Source organism: Acartia tonsa, chromosome 8 (genome assembly GCF_053477335.1).
Source record: "Acartia tonsa isolate MP-2025a chromosome 8, ASM5347733v1, whole genome shotgun sequence".
Taxonomy (NCBI): domain Eukaryota; kingdom Metazoa; phylum Arthropoda; class Copepoda; order Calanoida; family Acartiidae; genus Acartia; species Acartia tonsa.
The window spans coordinates 45,116,152-45,134,439 of NC_137267.1; the positions used below are offsets into that span (position 1 = coordinate 45,116,152).

The window sequence follows — 18,288 nt, forward strand, 5'->3', positions numbered from 1 at the left end:
TAAGAAAATTGAAAATAAAGGCGTTAGTTTTTTTCCGTACCTAATCCCTGCGGGGCCTCTACCTGAGATGCCCTACTACTGAGGGTTACCCATTACCCAATACATTATAGCCTTACCTAAAGAAATAAAGAAACAATCGAAAAACAAAACCTTTCTTATCTTTAATTTATTTCCAATAGAAGGGGAGAGCGTTGAGGGTTCTTTGTACTTTCAGAGACCATGCCAACAAAAATATTAATAGTCATTTCATTTATAATTTGAATTTGCAAAAATAATCATGACCCCTAACCCTTGTCATTTATTGGTCAGTTCGTTTATCCAGTTGGAGGGGAGATAATAAGGTAAAGAGGGTGGTTTGGCGGTATCGTCATTTAAGCCAGCTGCGAACATCACTTTATCAGAGTAAATGTAAATATGGGATAATTCAACTATCTATCTATATATTTATATTTAGGTTAAAATATTCAGGGAATGGGAAGGATGGTATGATTCAACTAGACAATCTATCTATCTATATATTTATATTTAGATTACAATATTCAGGGAAGGGAAGAATGGTATGATTCAACTAGACATCTATCTATCTATATATTTATATTTAGGTTACAATATTCAGGGAAGGGAAGGATGGCATAATTGAACTAGATAATCTATCTATCTATATATTTATATTTAGGTTACAATATTCAGGAATGGGAAGGATGGTATGATTCAACTAGACAATCTATCTATCTATATATTTATATTTAGATTACAATATTCAGGGAAGGGAAGAATGGTATGATTCAACTAGACATCTATCTATCTATATATTTATATTTAGGTTACAATATTCAGGGAAGGGAAGGATGGCATAATTGAACTAGATAATCTATCTATCTATATATTTATATTTAGGTTACAATATTCAGGAATGGGAAGGATGGTATGATTCAACTAGACAATCTATCTATCTATATATTTATATTTAGGTTACAATATTCAGGGAAGGGAAGAATGGTATGATTCAACTAGACAATCTATCTATCTATATATTTATATTTAGGTTACAATATTCAGGGAAGGGAAGGAAGGTATGATTCAACTAGACAATGGAGAGGTAACAACCTTATTTATTTTTATTTAAATATTACAAAAGGTTTCAAATATTACTTAAAGTTAGAAATCTGTTAGATAATGTTAAAAGAAGTATGCAGGGATCTTAAGGGATAAGACAAAGGACGATAAATTGAAATGAATCCCCAATGATGAAAAGCAAAATTACGCTTTTATAGATCAAAATTACTGGTTGAAAAGTTTGCACAGTAACAATCAAGTTTTGAGTCTACCAATCAAGATTCAATAAAAAGGTGTATTGCTGCCCATCTATCTATCTATCTGTATATTTATCTATCTATCTATTTATTTATCTATCTATCTATCTATCTATCTATCTATCTATCTATCTATCTATCTATCTATCTATCTATCTATCTATCTATATATCTATCTATCTATCTATCTATCTATCTATCTATCTATCTATCTATCTATCTATCTATCTATCTATCTATCTATCTATCTATCTATCTATCTATCTATCTATCTATCTAAGTATCTATCTATCTATCTATCTATCTATCTATCTATCTATCTATCTATCTATCTATCTATCTATCTATCTATCTATCTATCTATCTATCTATCTATCTATCTATCTATCTATCTATCTATCTATCTATTTATCTATCTATCTATCTATCAATAAATATGTCAGTCTGTTGGGAACATTTTTAACAAGGACATTTTAATCAAAAGTAAGCCATTGTTAAAAGTTAGTGTACAACCAGTGATGTAGGGGACATTGGGATGTTTTTAAACTAGTCCAAAACATTTCTAATTCGTTGTCTTAACAATTCTGAGGACTTTAATTGAATTTTGATTAGTTGGTTCATGAAGTTACGTGTCCAAACGCTTCAACCACTTAATTGTAATTTGCAGAATGGTAATTTTATGTATCATAATTGGAGAAGTACATAAATTTATCGGCCACTGTTTTATCCCTTTAGATCCCTGTGTAAAACTGTAACAGAATTATGACATTATGAAGAACAGTTATGTATTTATTGCATCGTATTACAGACAGCTTTCCACGGATATTAAAACATAAAATTAAAAGATTAAACCCAGTTTTTTAGCCTTGGTGGGGGAAGGCCAGGAATAACAAAACTGGTATTAATTTTATGTTTTTTTTATTTTAAAGTTTGTAGAAAATTGTCTGTAATACGATAGTATACATGTTTTTTTAATATGGCTGAGAACCGGTTCCAATCCAGCAGATATTAATCGGTTTCGAAGTCATACTGGAAATAATTTTATAGCTTTATAATATTTGTGTAAAATCAAATTTTGAATGTGGTATGGGACTGTTAAGGACTATTTAACTATTCTTGTTTTATTTAATCCTAATTTTAGAAAAGAATCGCTCTTGAAGAAAATACGGCAAGAAAGGGGAGGTGGGAGGGTAAGAAAGGGAGTTGGTAGGGGAAAGAAAGGGGAGGTGGGAGTGGAAAGAAAGGGGAGGTGGGAGGGAAAGAAAAGATTTATGAAAATATGAGAAAAGTTGGTCAATCTGAAAGAATTTTGATAAAATTTGTGAAGACATCGCAGATTATAAGTGTCACACACTTTCACACTTCGCTGTCATAGATTTTACACACCCCGCTCAAATATATTTTACTCACCACTACAAAAGGTTTTCACACGACGCTTCCATAGATTTCATACCACGTTCCAATAGATTGCACACCCCGCTAAAATATATTTCACATTACGCTACCTTAGATTTTTCAATAAGCTAAAATGTATTTCACATCGCACTGCAATTGATTTCACAACTCATTTTAATAGATTAAACTACCATATAATTTACACTAATTGTATAAAGATATCACGTACATTAAGTTATCCAAATTTAGAAGTCTTGGGCCGGTTACAACAACTTTTGAGGAGGGTAGCTCTAAATGAAAAAGGGAAAAAATGCATTTCAAATCCATATATCTTTGATTTCATGCACGTTTTTTTCTATGCAAATTTCTAGTTTAAATTAAATTTCGTAAAGTTATGGCCAGAGTTATTTTTAGAAATATTTAAGTTGAATTTTATTCAAAAATATGTGACCAAACAAAATTTGTATAATATTGGCCAATATTCTTAATATCTCTTGTCATATGTGTAAAGGACCCACAGATTATGACATGTTCTAAAATAAAAACGGTTCCTCTTCAAGCTGTTTCCGTCAAAGTTCCTAGTCGATCGCCCATCTTATAAGCTGGCTAAAACAACGATACCCCGCATCCCTCCCTTTACCTCGTCCCCTCCCCTCCAACTGGATGAACTAACTGACCAATAAATAGGATTCATGTTAGCCACCTGGAAGATAAATTTTCTTTTGCCAATATATCCACGTATATATTCTATATAGAAATTCCGTGGGTCCAATATGTGTGATATGACAGAGCAAAATATAAAATTATATTTTCCCCAAATTTCAAGAATATTTTCGCGGAAAAATTAAAAGTCATTCATAAGATTTAAAGTTAAAAACATCGTCGCGCATAGATATATTTAGATAGATATTGCTTATTTTTCTCAATTTTAACCAGGGCTCAGCAGCTGCGAGTCAGTCGCGAATAACCATCAAATTTTAACCTGTTTGGATGCTTAGATATTTTTTGAATCTAAGGATTGCCTTATTTTGGTTAGGTTTAGACTTCTAGCCGATTTTTAAAATTGTAAAAGGTGGATTTCCCAGAGGCTTAGAGGTGGCTGACGCGCTCCTGTCGAGCCCTGATTTTAACTATATTTTCAATAGCAAATCTAGAGTATGTATCTATGCGTCTGTCTATAAGCTAAAATATTTCCAGTATGGCTTCAAAACCGTTTATCATCTGAAGAATTAGAACCGGCTATCAGCCATTTTGAAAAATCATGTTTAGCATCGTATTACAGACAATTTTCCACCAATATTAAGATTTAAAGAAATAACAATTTATACCAGTTTTGTTAGCACTTAAATTAGGCACCCGTAGGCCTAACAAACTATTTTTTTATCTTTTTTCATTTTAATATCCGTGGAAAGCTGTCTACAATAAGATGCGATAAATACCTATTACAATTCAGTGAAAATAAACCTGTCTGAAATCCATTTTTTTTAGTTGCAGCAAGGAGTATCTCCTGGGAGTGGTGATGCATTTGATAGTACAATGACAAGAAGTCCTGTGTACCTAGGTAAATATTAATATTAAGTTATATATTTTTCTCGTACTCATTCGAATCCGGTGGATAGGAACCGGTTCTCATCCATACGAAAAAACTATGTCTAGCATCGTATTATATCCTGCTTTCTACGAATATAAAAATGTCCAATCAAAAAACTGGTTTTAATCTTATGATTGTACATTCTATATCCGCGGAAAGCTGTTTATAATACAATGCGAGAAATAACTATTCTTTAGTTTTATATAATTATGTTTTATTTTATTGATGATGATTTTTTTGGTAATTTCTAAATATTTAAATTATTTTAATAATGATATTTGTATCGATATTAAAAACAATTATTTTAATATTTTAAATCATTGCTACTTATCTATAATACAAAGTAGAACAATGTCTGTTTGTTTGTACCGAAGGATCTCGCTAAATTATCAAGATGTACTCCAACAAATTAAAAAGACTTAGTTTCACTTTTATTGCTGATTCTCTCTACTTCCTTCCCATTAAAGTACTTAGAGTACTTTATAAATTATGATTTGTTGGTGCCAAAATATTAGTGTCCAAACTTTTCAACAAATACATAAATTTAATCAATAAAAGGGGTATTGTTTTGTTATCATTAGTAATGTACATATATCAAGAATTTTTAACTGCAATATATTAAGATTATAGATACATTAACTTTTCTTGTTATACAGCTTAGCTACTTATCTATAATACAAAGTAGCTTGATGTCTGTCCGTCTGTCCGTCTGTCTGTCCCTTAAGATCTCGGTAACCACTGAACCGATTGGATTCTACTCTTCAGGGTATATACCTACTGGTCCTGTGGTGGTTTTAGGCTATTTTCTTGGGGGGTGGGACACCCCCAACCCCCCCAAAAAACAAAAAAATCCCCCCCAATTTTTTTTTTTTTTTTTTTTTTTTTTTGCAGAAGATTTCCTAGGTCCTTTATTTTTTTTTTGCAGAAGATTTCCTAGGTCCTTTATTTTTTTTTGCAGAAGATTTCCTAGGTCCTTTATTTTTTTTGCAGAAGATTTCCTTGGTCCTTTTACGAATTTCACCTCAATTTTTTTTGATCACCTCTTGGGGCGAAGCCGCTAGTATTGACATAAAGCAATAATATGATGTAAAGAATGTAAGTAAAACTAAGTGGGTTATGGTTGCTATCCATACATACAATATAGTGACAATTTTATAAGCTTAAGTATCTCTGTAATTGGGTTAGGTTGAGGAATATGAAGGGCTTTTTTTGTATAATAGATAGATACTTTGTAATAAGGATCGGCATCCGAGCAACAGCATCAAATTTAAACCCGATTATGTGCAAAAAAATTATGGTATGTTTTAGACATCCAGCTGATTTTTAAAGTTATAATATGTGATAGCACTGAGGCTTACGTAGGCTGACGCCCGGCTGCCGAGCCCTGGTAAATAGTTTCAGATAAGATTCCTCCATAATATTGCAAATTGTATGTAAATAAATCATACAAAGTAGTAGGCTGAGTGTCTGTCCCATTGTCTGTCTGAAGCTTAAGATATCTGTTAACACTTGTGGTAGTTTTAAGCTATTTTCAAACATATTACAATATTGCTGGGATGTTTATTTGTACCAAAAGATCTCGTATTCGTCTCCTAGCCATTTATATTGTTCTATTTTCTTCCTTTTAAATGAAATTGAGTATTGTTTGTCACCTTCTATCTTTTGATAAACCACTAAAGACTAAGGGCTAAAAACCTAGTATCTTTTTATAAAAGTAACAGATGTCTGTCTGTGCATCTGTGTTCCTGTCTATTGAGAACAATCTAACTAACTGCTGATCCTATATGGTTCTTCTTTGCAATGAAGCTTCTCATAGTTCCCATGAAGGTTAATAACTATATAAACACAATAGGTTTTTTTGTTTAAGGCTTAAGATCTTAATAAAATCTGATTGACTTTTTCGAGAAGATGAACTTAGGTTTTGGGGTAGTTTTATGATGTTTTATTTTTGGGATAGTTTTAGGCTGTTTTCCTGCCCATTATAAATTCCTTTGGATATAGATCCGCAAGTTACAAGGGGCGCAGTCGCTAGTATCCGTATATAAAGTGTTGCCTGCAATTACAACTGAACAAAAACGAAACATAGATAGATCAAAATCTATGGAGAAGAAAGTATAGATCAACAGGGAATTGGGATATGGATTCATATCAATTTTTGGTAGTTTCCCTTTGGCTAGTCCAGCAAAAAGCTCCTCCCCCTTTCATTTGAAATAAAACGAAAAAAATGTATTAATACCAATTTTGTTAGCTCCATGGGGAAGGCCCAAGCAACACAAACGGGCAAATTATATTTCTTTTTCGTGGAAAGAGTGTCAATTTTTTTCGCAATATTCCACAAAATTGAGTGCAAGCTTGCAGTCAAAGGCGCTTATTAAGTCAAGCTGCACTTAATCTTAACTAATTGAATAGTATAATTAAACGCATAATTACGAACAGTTTGACCTAATAAAGGCATTTGACCAGAAGGTCTCACTCAATTTGACAGAATATTGCCAAAAAATGACGCTCTTTATCTACAATCAATTGAAAAATTTCAATGTGTTGGAATTGGTTAACAACCATAGGATTTGGAGCTGGAATAACTATTAAAAAGTATCTTTAAATAATTTAGTTTTTATTTTATTATGCTTTATCCTCGGAAGGGCCTAGATAAGACTAGGATTTTGTGTTATTTTCTTTACATTCTGAAATTTTCTTTTTGGATCAAATGCATTTTACATACTTAACACAAAGAAGATGTATTTTGAAGGGAAGGGATGAGAGCTTCTCTTGTGTTAGTTTCTTACTCTAGGCCAGGTTAGGTTTTAATGGGTACAGGGTAGCCCTGAAAGGCACCACAGGTATAGATCCTGCATGGATTTGGCATAAAAAAACTACACCCTCCTTATATCCATTTTATATAGATAGGGGCGTGGCGTCTTTGTGCTCGCTTATAACTTGTGTTTGTTTTTACTTTAGAGCAGGTTAGGTTGTAATTGGTACAGAATACTCCTGTGTTTGGGTATAAGCCCTGGTGGGGTTTGGCATAAAAACCTGCATTCCCTTTTTTTGATATGTTTTTTTTTAAAAAGGTGGAGATGCTGTTTTGTGCTCGCTAGTCAATTTAAGGGAAAGCAATATTTTACATTTTAACAGAAATAATTAGCAATTTGAATTATTTAAACAAACTTTTTTATACTTATTCTAGATAAGGTAAGAGTTAAGTTGAAACAAAAGGGGGGGGGGGTGGTTTGTCGTCAACTCATTGGTTTAAAGGGTTATACTAAAAAGTTGCTAAACTTGACTTGATCCTGAATTCACTGCATTGCTGTGTAAATTATATTTTTGTGTGTAAAGTATTTTCCTATTAATCTCCCCAAGTTTACATTTAGTTTTCTTTTCTGTTTCACCTTATTTTTTTTACAAATATGATCAAGATTTACAAAAACAAGGATGACAACATCCATAAAAGCGAAGCTCTTAAATGGAAGGACAAACGAACATTTACTCGTGTAAATACTGAGTAATCAGAATTATAAATTATAATTTCGAAACAAATTTTTAAGTAAAATTGTTGAAAAACTACTTAAATACAGAATATTTTAATGGACATACTGACATTATAAGGACTTGATTATAGAGATGGTTCGCTGATAACATTGTACTTTATTGTCTTAGGAATCAGTTTTCCAAAAATAGACCAATCGGATAATTTTATTAAAAAAGTTAAAAATCAACATGTTTAAAATGGACGTACGGACTTTCTGGTAACGATTAAAGAGTTGCTGCGCTTTCTAATTCGTACCTCACTGTTATAGGAATCATTATGCAAAGTTTGAAATCGATAGGATACTTCTAAAAGGCCTAAATTAACGTAAAAAGCTATCAGTTCCAGACGTACGGACGGACGGACCGACCCTAATTATAGAAAAGCTTCGCTTTTGAAAAGATTTGTACAGGCTTAACACGCAACTAAAAATTAAGAAGAATAATGAAGACAGATTGAGTAATACAATCTAAAACTAATGTCAAAGCCATGCCGTTTCTGACTAAATGGCTTCTTCCTTAAAAAATTGGATTGGGGGGTCATTGTTTATTATGTCCGCCAATATGTTGTCGGTAATGCTTTTTATTTGCTCGGCTGTTTTTTTAGATAGATTGATGATATTTTTTTGCATATTGATTCTTCTGGTCGACATGCATCTACTCTATTATTTCCTAAGTCCATCAGTTTTATTGCAATATCTTTAAAAAAATTTGACATTTTTTTTCAGATCTGAGGTGAATTCTTTAAAAAATTGCCACGCTAATAGCAGTTTGACTCACTAAAATCAGTGAGGCTCGCTAAAATTTAGAGGAGATAATTTTGCCTCACTAAAATTTTAGTGGAGCAAAAGTTTTTTTTAAGAATTCACCTTTGATATAAAATACTTAGTTTTTATATTTCAAGACTCATTTTGTCTCTCTTTTGGCATTTATTGTCTTGTTTCTTATGGATGTTGTCATCCTTGTTTAAAATAAGAGTGTTTAATATTTTTGAAATATTTATTGTATATTTTATTGGTTTTTGGCGCAAAAAAAACAGTTGGACTTAATCATACTTATTTGATCTAATATAATATCTAATCTTCTATTCTTTTGCAATAGCTGGCTTCTAGAGTCATTTATAACAGTAAAGAAACATTTGATACTACTAAAAATTAATCTGTAAAGAACAGGAATAAATGATTCCCTGGAAACCAGAAAAGGTCTGCAAAACACTCAATCAAAACAGTTTTCTAACACAGACCTATTAATAATACAACAATACTATGAAAATACAATATTATACATTAACATAAGTATATGGTTTATGTTATATAATGCATATTTGTGCAATTTTGTTTAAACATAAATAATAAAATATAAAATATCTTATGGTATAAGAAGTAAATACTGTTAACTTCATCTATAATATAAAGTAGCTAGATGTCTGTCTTTCCGTCCGTCCGTCTATCTGTCCCTTAAGATCTCGGTAACCACTGAACCGATCGGATTCTACTCTTCAGGGAATATACCTACTGGTCCTTTGATGTTTTAAGGCTATTTTCTTGGGTGGTGGGACACCCCCAACCCCCCCCCAAAAAAAAAAAAAAATCCCCCTAATTTTTTTTGGATAATATATTCGAAATTAGTGGTTGCATACCCAATTTTTTAAATAAATTACCTCTTAAGGCAAAGACCCTAGAGGCTAGGGGCGAAGCCGCTAGTAAGTATATAATTGAATTTACATAGATTATTTATTAGCTTCGTTTATTAAGTTACTAATACTACAAATTTAATACATTCTCTGTTTACTAGGTGGCGTTCCTGATAGTGTAACTGGTCTACCCGCTCTCTTTAGAACTGGTTTTAAGGGCTGCATACATGAACTTGCTATAATGATTACAGGGGTAAGTTTTTTTTAAATTGTTAAAGCAAAGAATCATATTAATATTCATTGATATTAGTTTCTAAAGGAGAGCCATATCGGTCTAGCGGTTACCTAGCTAGTAAAAAAAAATTTTATCCTAGAGATATTGAGAAAATTATTTTTTTAAACTTTATGTATATGCTGGAATATTTAACTCTTTTTCACATTTCTTTTCTCTCTCCAAGTAAAAGTGTAAACTCATTATCTAATTCTCACCTGACACCAACAAATTAAAGCGGGCTTCCTCTCCCCCCCCCCCCCCCCACACACTTTGCCTTCTTTCAGTCTAAACAGCTTTATATGTTTCCAATACAAAGTATGGAGGAGGAGTAGGGCAAAAAACGAGCCAACTTCTTGTTGCCCGTCAAATTTCCAATATGGCGCCCTTAACAAGGTTTTTTTTCTCCTAATGATTTATGTTTGTAGGAATGCACACATGTTCATCTGTTCTTATCTATATATATAATTATATTATTCTTAAGGTATATCCTATTTTGGATATATTAAAATTTCTTTTAATACTTTAGTATGATATAGTTCTTAATGAAATATTATCGGTCTTCAAACAATGTATAGCTTAAATTTCAATCCATTATTAATTTATACAAAATTTAAAATTATTCTTTTTCTGATTTCCAAAAGGCATTTGATAGTTTCCAACGTTCTTTTATACATGTAAAAATAAAGTGCTATTTAAGCATTTATTTTGATATTTAGTAAACAATTTATTTGATATTACACATAACCTAGATTTTTGTATGGAAAAAAAAAAAAAAAAATAGCAAATCAGTGCTAGGGCAATGGACGTTTAATCAATCTTTATAACTCTATGCATAAAACTCTGCCTTCAATAGCTTTAATGATGATATATGCCTTAAGCTAAGAATGAAATTAGTAAAAAATCGTTAATAAGTCTGTATCAAGTTTTCTCCCTTTGTATCTTTTTAGTCTTAATTTTTTTTATAATTCCTTTTCCCATTTAGTGCAAATGATGAATGGTTAATAATTCGTTAGATAGAACACTATAACATATATTCCATCAAAATATAATGCAAGGATTAAAGGGTGAAACATAAAAAAAGTACAAGAAAATTGAACAAATACTATTCCTGAATATAGAAGCTAAATATCTTGTAAAATAACAGTCCAAATATGTTAACTTTCCAGGGAAGCTTATTAATGTCTTGGGATGGTTTTAGGCTATTTTCTAACCATTCCGCACTCCAACATAGGATAAAGGCGCAGCAACAAGTTCTTAATAAATCCTCATCATTTGAATATACATACCTTTTTATCCATGAATTGAATAATAGAAAATAAAATAAATTTTACACTGAAAGTTCATTAAAATCTGTCTTTGACAAATTTGTAGGAGAGGGGGGTGGGTTGGAGAGGTTGTAAATAACCACCTCCTAGCCTGATATATTGGAAACAAGGCCTAGACTCATTTGATTCAAACTTTAATTTTGTAGATATTTTTAGTTTTTCAAGAAAATATGATTTTAAAAATATTTTTATTTCAGGATGATATCAGCTTTGGTAAAAGTATTGATTGGAAGTAAGTTTTTTTTATTTTATATAGTGAAGCTTTTCTAAAATTAGGGTCGGTCTGTCCATCTATACATCCTTCCGTCACAAACAGTTAGCTCTTTCGTTAATTTAAACAGGTTAGATTTGTCCTATTGATTTTAAATTTGTTATGGTGATTCCTATAGTAGGTATGATTTAGAAAAAATAGCAACTCTATAATTACTACCAGAATGTCCGTACGTCCATTTTAAACATGTTGATTTTTTTACTTTTTTAACAACAAATTTTTTATGTGATCTAATTATCCGATTGATCTGATTTTTGGTATATTGATTCCTGGGACAACAAAGTACAATATTATATGCAAAGCAACTCTATAATCAAGTCCTAAAAATATAAGTATGTTCATAAACATTATCTTGTATCAAGCAGTTTTTCTACAAATATACTTACAATTTTGCTTCAACTCTTATACATTTATATACTGATTATTAAGTTCTGACACAATACAAGTGTTAATGTCCGTCCGTTTTAGAACTTCGCTTTTATGGATGTTGTCATCCTTGTTTTATCTGCAAGCGAAGAAATAGGCTTATTTTCCCTTAGTTTACTTGTTGCACAGATTTTAACATTAACTTTGTGTGGAATTGATCTCGGATTTTTAACTAATTTTTTTCTAACTTACTAGAACTTTTAAGGCATTATTCTATGAAAATTACTTTAAAAGTAAGAAAAGGTAAATATAAATGCATTCTAAAAAAACTGCTTCATGATATCTTAAAGTTTTTAAATAAAAATCTAGCAGTAGTTACATAAAAGGTTATTTTATTGTAATGGATATAAATTGAGAAAAGTCTGGGAGTTTATTGAGCTAATTTTCATCAATACATACACAATTGTTTGCAAGAAACATTCATCCAGACTTATTTGAGTTCACTAAGAGTCACCAAGCGATTATTTTATTTACATTTAAACTCTACCTTTAAAATAATTAGACTCAACAATTTTTGGAGCCAATTTTTATCAGAGTCAAATTTAATCATCTTTAGCATTTCCCATAGCTAGGCAAGACTATGTAATATGTAAAAAACTAACCAAGGGGCAAATTTATAATTATTGCAAATTTTAGTTTTATTATTATAATAAAAGTTTCTTTTATATATATATATAGTTGCTATCAGTGGCGTGCGGGAAGGAAGTGTAGGAGGGTTTCAAATCCCCCTAGTCTAAAAAAAAAGTTAAGAAGAACCACAAAAATTTGTTTTCAACTTTTTAAGATTTCACAATCCAATTGTGGATTGCTGTGCACGCCACTTGTTACTAATGTATTTTTAGAGAATTGTCATGCCGAAAATAAAACTTTTTTGTATTAAATTATATGTTAGATAAGATCAAAGAAATTAGTCTAGAAAATTGTCTATATGAAGCAGCAACACCGAACAAAAAGATTTTGTGGTTCCAAATAGTTTTTACTGTTTCTATACCTTGGCCCATATCCAACATAAACCCACTTTAAAACAATTCTATCCTATTCACGGAAAGATACATTTTTTAGTAAATATATGAATGATGTGAAAATTGATGAGAGGTCAACTCTTTATTCGCCTAAAGAATACGGCCATAGGCAGAATTTTACTTTAAGATATCGCTAATCATTAAATCGAATGAGTTTATATAGGCCCCAGGGTGGATTTATATTGTAATTTTATAAAAATTTTGTTAATGGGATGGTATTAGGCTGTTTTCTGTACCCTTACTTCGTACATCAATACAGAGCTCTTAGATGCTGAGGACGCCACCGCTGATTATATATATTTGGGTATAAGATACATTTTTTTCTTTTTCTTAAAAATTTTCCTTATATTTAAGACCATATAGAAAATCATTTAGACGGGTGTGTAAGGATATTAAAAAGGGTTTATTTGCCTTTGGTCTGCCTTCTATACAACGACTTCGTACAGTGTGTTTTTTTAAAGCAATTTTACCCCACTTATAGTTATCTCAGAATTTATTGATTAATGGCTTATTTTCTTCGGTTTTTATAACCATTTATAGAACATCAAAAAAATATTTCAGTTTTTATTTAAAAAGTGCAAAAAAAATCAAAAATTCAAAACCTAGGTGTCAACATCTAAAAATGGTTTTAGCGCATTTTTCTCATTCTCGAATCTTCTACCCTTTGCAAGAATGGCTGCAAAACGCTTCAAAGTTGATATACAGAGTTAAAAATTGATACAGATACTTTTGGGGACATGTACTAGAACATATCAAAGGCCATATCTCAACCAAGGTGGGAGAACTGGCCCCCCAAAGTCGTCTACTGAAAATCCAATTTTTGTCTTGCAAAGGGAAGAAGATTTGAGCTTAAGAAAAATGCGCTAAAACCAGTTTTAGATGTTGACACCCAAGTTTTAAATTTTTATTTTATGTTACTTTTTAAATAAAAACTGAAATATTTTTTTGATGTTCTATAAATGGTTATACAAAACGAAGAAAATAAGCCATTAATCATTAAATTCTGATAACTATAAGTGTGGTAAAATTGCTTTCAAAAAAGTTCTCATAAAAAAAACACACTGTATATGTATGTATGCCTTGGCTCAAAAACAGACACAATCGCGAATATAAGATTTCAGATAATGTTTGTACAATCAAAGGGTTGTACATATATTTACCTGTCTGCAGTCTTGTTTTTTTTTCATTAGTTAAAGACCAGTTTTGTTAAACTCCGAGGGGCCGAAGGCTCGGTCTAATAAAACTGTTGATAATTTAATGATTTTTATCTTGATATTTGTGGAAAATTTAGAACCCTGACTATTCACAATTTAAAATAATTTTACAAAAATTCCCAATATGATTCGTACAAATGATATCTACACCTCCCCCCCCCCCAAAAAAAAAAAAAAAAAAAAAAAAAAAACAAGAACTCTTGGAGGTGTCTAATTGGTATTCTCAACTTGGGGATACAATTTTATATAGGTGGAAAGGGTAAAATTTAATGTATTTCCAAAATTTGTTTCGGGGGTGGGGGGGGGGGGTGCACCCTTTCCACTCCCTCCACTTTGGCGTTCTTGATAATGGTATTCTATTGATAAAATGACTACATTCTTATGTTGAATAACTATAACAAAATTTGATAGGTTATACGTTATACTGAGTAACTGAGGTACAAACCCTAACTGTAGAAAATATTTTGAGTTAAAAAGATACTTTTTAATAATGCAATAATTCCAAGAGTTAGTGGAATGATATTTCATTTCATTTCCTCTCTCTTGTTGAAAACTAGCTGTTTAATGTTCAAATTGACTAAATACTTTATTAAAAGGAACTTCATACCATAGTTTTTAGTAAATATAAATTTTTAAACAAATGGATATAGAATATACGTGGATATTATATGACAGGGGAAAATTGCCGCTAATTTAGGTTGCTAATAGGAACATTACTAATTGGTCAGTTCTTTCATCCAGTAGGAAGGGATGGGATGTGAGGTAAAGGGAGTTGAAGTGAGGGATCGTTATTTAAGCAAGCTACAAGTGTCACTATATTAGAATACTTGATAACCCAAGTAATATCCAAGTGATAATAAATCCATTCTTAACAATACTGTAAATAAGAACGGTAGGCTAGGGCAGGCGTTGGCTGTTGCTCTACCTCGGGAAAACGGCGGCGAGTCTTTACACATAGATTTATTATGTCATCTAGATATCATGGAGAAGTTTGAATTTTATAAGCCGTTAAAGGGGACTAGACAATGGCCGTTTAACTGATGTAAATCTCGAATGATGATGGACAAAATTACTCCTTCTGTTGATGAAACATGGTGTTTGAAAAGTTTGAACACTCAATTAATAAGTAAACCAATCAAAAATCGCTAAAGGTTGTTAAGTCAATGGATAAGAAAACGTTGGGGACAAGTGTAATAAACAGCTCATTGTCCCCTCTCTCTCACTCTGCTTTGATACTGTATAATTCACTAGCAGATACGCCCCTAGAAGCCTCAAGGGGCACTTAAGGTAGAATGGAGAAAATTGACCTCCTCCCTTTTTAAATTTGAGTTTCAAAAGAGTAAAAAAAAATAGTTTTTGGAGGGAGGGGGGTAAAGACACCCTCCCCAAAAAAAGTTTAAAACCTTCCCAGGACCTATAAGAAGCTTCACTGTAAAGAAGAACAATATCGGTTCAGCGGTTAGAGAGATCCTTCGGGACAGACTAAAAATGCTTACTACTTTATATAATAGGATAATAATAACAACAATTCAACATATGGAAAACTGTGGACAAAAATATAAATTAAGGAAGGTCCCTTGAACAGAAAAGCTTGTTGTTGAAAACTGGTGGGAGGTTTTTAGTGAGCTTCTAATAAAACAGTAATAAAACAGTAGGAACTTTATTGGATATTATTTTCTTCTAACATAATGATATGTATACTTAAGAAGGAAAAAAGAAATTCTTTTATTATTTTCCAAATATTTTTTGGGAAGCAAAACCACTCTAGAATTATAAATGTCTGTCTGTAACATTTCTGGTGAATATCTTGGCTGCGGAGAAACTTTTTAACTTGACGCCCCACTCCCCCTGGCTGTGAGGGGGTTGTTTCAACGGGGTGTAGAGTGGTGGACATCTAGGAGAGTGTATCCATACCCCTTAAGTTTGCTAGGAGGGATAACAATTATAGAGGTCCGTAGAAAAAAATGCTTGTTACAATTGAGACGATTGGATATCATACTTCTGTGGTAAAGCTGTTACATAATGCCTCTAGGGGCATAGCCGCTAGTATGAAAGAATAGGTTAGCTGTAAATAAATATGAGAATATTGTAAGACTGATATGCGGATGCAACAATATTTATTGTAAAATATTTTAGGTCATTTTATTTCCTAAATATCCTGCATTTGATAACCGAAGAATTTTTAAAAATAATCTATTTTGAAGCAAGCCTTTTTTAGTCATCTTTAAAAAATTAGATTTGATAATTTCTGAAAAAATCGGCCAGGTTTTTACAATTTAGCCCCTCTTTAAAAAAGTAACAATACCCTAAATTACCAGAGAGATAGGAGACAATGGGCTGTTTACACTAGTCCCCAAAGTTTTTTAAAAACGTTTTCTTATTCGTTAGCGAATCAACTTTCAGTACTTTAGTGAATTTTGAATGGATGATTCATTAAGTTGACTGTTCAAAAGTTTCAACCACTTACTTTATAATAAAGGAGAAGTAATTTTGTGTACAATGATTGGGGATGTACATCAATTTATCGGCCATTGTCTTACCCCTTTAGATCACTGGAAAATAACCCTTTTTGTCATCATAAAAAATAGATTTGTTAATTTCTGAAAAAATCGGGCAAGGTGTTTACAACTTTGCACCCCTTAAAAAAAGTAACAATACCCAAATTTACACTAATTTACTACCACTCCCTAAACAATGCCAGTACAGATAATCCTGGATTAATCCTTTCATAAAGTTTTGTTTACTTCTGCCAGCTGTTTATAATCTGCCTCCGTCTCATAGCTTCTGTGGATACAGATAATTTAAGATTGCAAAAACCGTCACTATCAAAGTTTTTTGTTTAGCGTTGCTTTCTAGGGATTTAGAGTAGGGTCTCTACATCTTACAAAACCGTCCTAGTATTCTTACTTTAAGGTAATTTAACACTTTAAGGTATCTCTCCTTCTATTAATTTCCCGCATGACAAACAGCATTAAGTACCATTTTCAACGTCTTATTGTATTACATGCTTTCTTCGCGGTTACAATATCCCATCTACAAATATACAAGAAATAAGGCAATTGAGAATTATTTTTCATTGCTAAAAAATAAAACCTTCCCACTAAAAAATTAACTATCCCTTATTTCAAAAGAATATTGCTAAACTCATTGGATTTAGCCCTTTGGGCTCTTCTAAACCTGCTCTAATCTACAAGAGCTAAATAAAAAAACCAACTGAATAACAAGAATTAAGAAAATATGTATTTAAAATCAGTTTCAGTCACATTGTCCTAAACAACCCAGGCATGTTTGGTTTGAATGCAATAGTGCTTGGATTCCATATTTATTGAATAATTTTAAATTCAACTGCATATTGGAACGGATTCAATATCTCTGCCCCAAATATTATTCTTATTTATACTTCAACAAGAATGACAACACACAAAGGTAGCGAAGCACAAAAAGAATTTAAATTGTGGAAATGATTTAAAGAGCAGACGTTCAGTGTTCAGAAAGACCTTTTACATTTGTTTTTAATATTTATATTTTTGTAACATAAATGATAGACCGACAGACCAATCAAATTATAGAGTGGATTCAGACAATTGTAGAGAACATTCGCTACTAACAAACAATTCATATTGTTATTGTATCTTTTATGATTACAATTTATAAAAAGGGTAAATCTGTTTCTTACAGACTTAAATACAGCTAAAATTTATAATATTCTGGCATCTTAGTATTGGTCCCAGGTTTTAGGCAGGATTAAGGCTACTTTCCATAATTGGAAGGGGTAGGATAATATCAATATATAATGAATATTTCTTGGAGAGTTTTATTTCAAATGCTATACAACTAAAATCTTTTTTATTTTATATTTTGTTACCAAGTAGAAAAATATTTATTTGCCAAAAAAGTTTAACATTTTATAACTTGTTGTATTCGCATAGTTGAATAGATTTTGATGTTGCATAGATCAGGTTGCAAAATGAGATTTATCATGCAAAAATTATGCCAAATCCCTAGACACAGACTTAGAAGAGAGTGTGCAATCTTTGCATATTTTTATTCCTTCTTTTGCAAATATCACATAAACAAAGTTTTATTATTTCATATTCTCAAAAGGCATAAAAGCAAAATTATTGAATCCTAATACATAAAGTAGTGATTTTTTTTGTTAGTCAGCTAATTACTGAACCGATTGAGTAGTCCATATTGGGGAAAGCTTCACATATGTCAGATGTTGTTTTTAGGCTATTTTACTGTTCTCCCTCCCTACCCTAGATGCTAGTAGCGCAGACACTATACAAAGAGTTAAAG

At 31.5% G+C, this 18,288-nt stretch overlaps 1 protein-coding gene across 1 annotated transcript in view; it reads left to right on the forward strand.

Moving 5' to 3' along the window:
- LOC145327067 (uncharacterized) overlaps positions 1-18,288 on the forward strand; it is a 147,289-nt gene that overhangs the window by 123,376 nt on the left and 5,625 nt on the right. The window contains exons 35-38 of the mRNA XM_080170588.1: positions 1,046-1,099; positions 4,197-4,269; positions 9,619-9,710; positions 11,254-11,288. Coding sequence (XP_080026714.1) covers positions 1,046-1,099; positions 4,197-4,269; positions 9,619-9,710; positions 11,254-11,288 — 254 coding nt within the window. The remainder of the gene's footprint in view (positions 1-1,045; positions 1,100-4,196; positions 4,270-9,618; positions 9,711-11,253; positions 11,289-18,288) is intronic.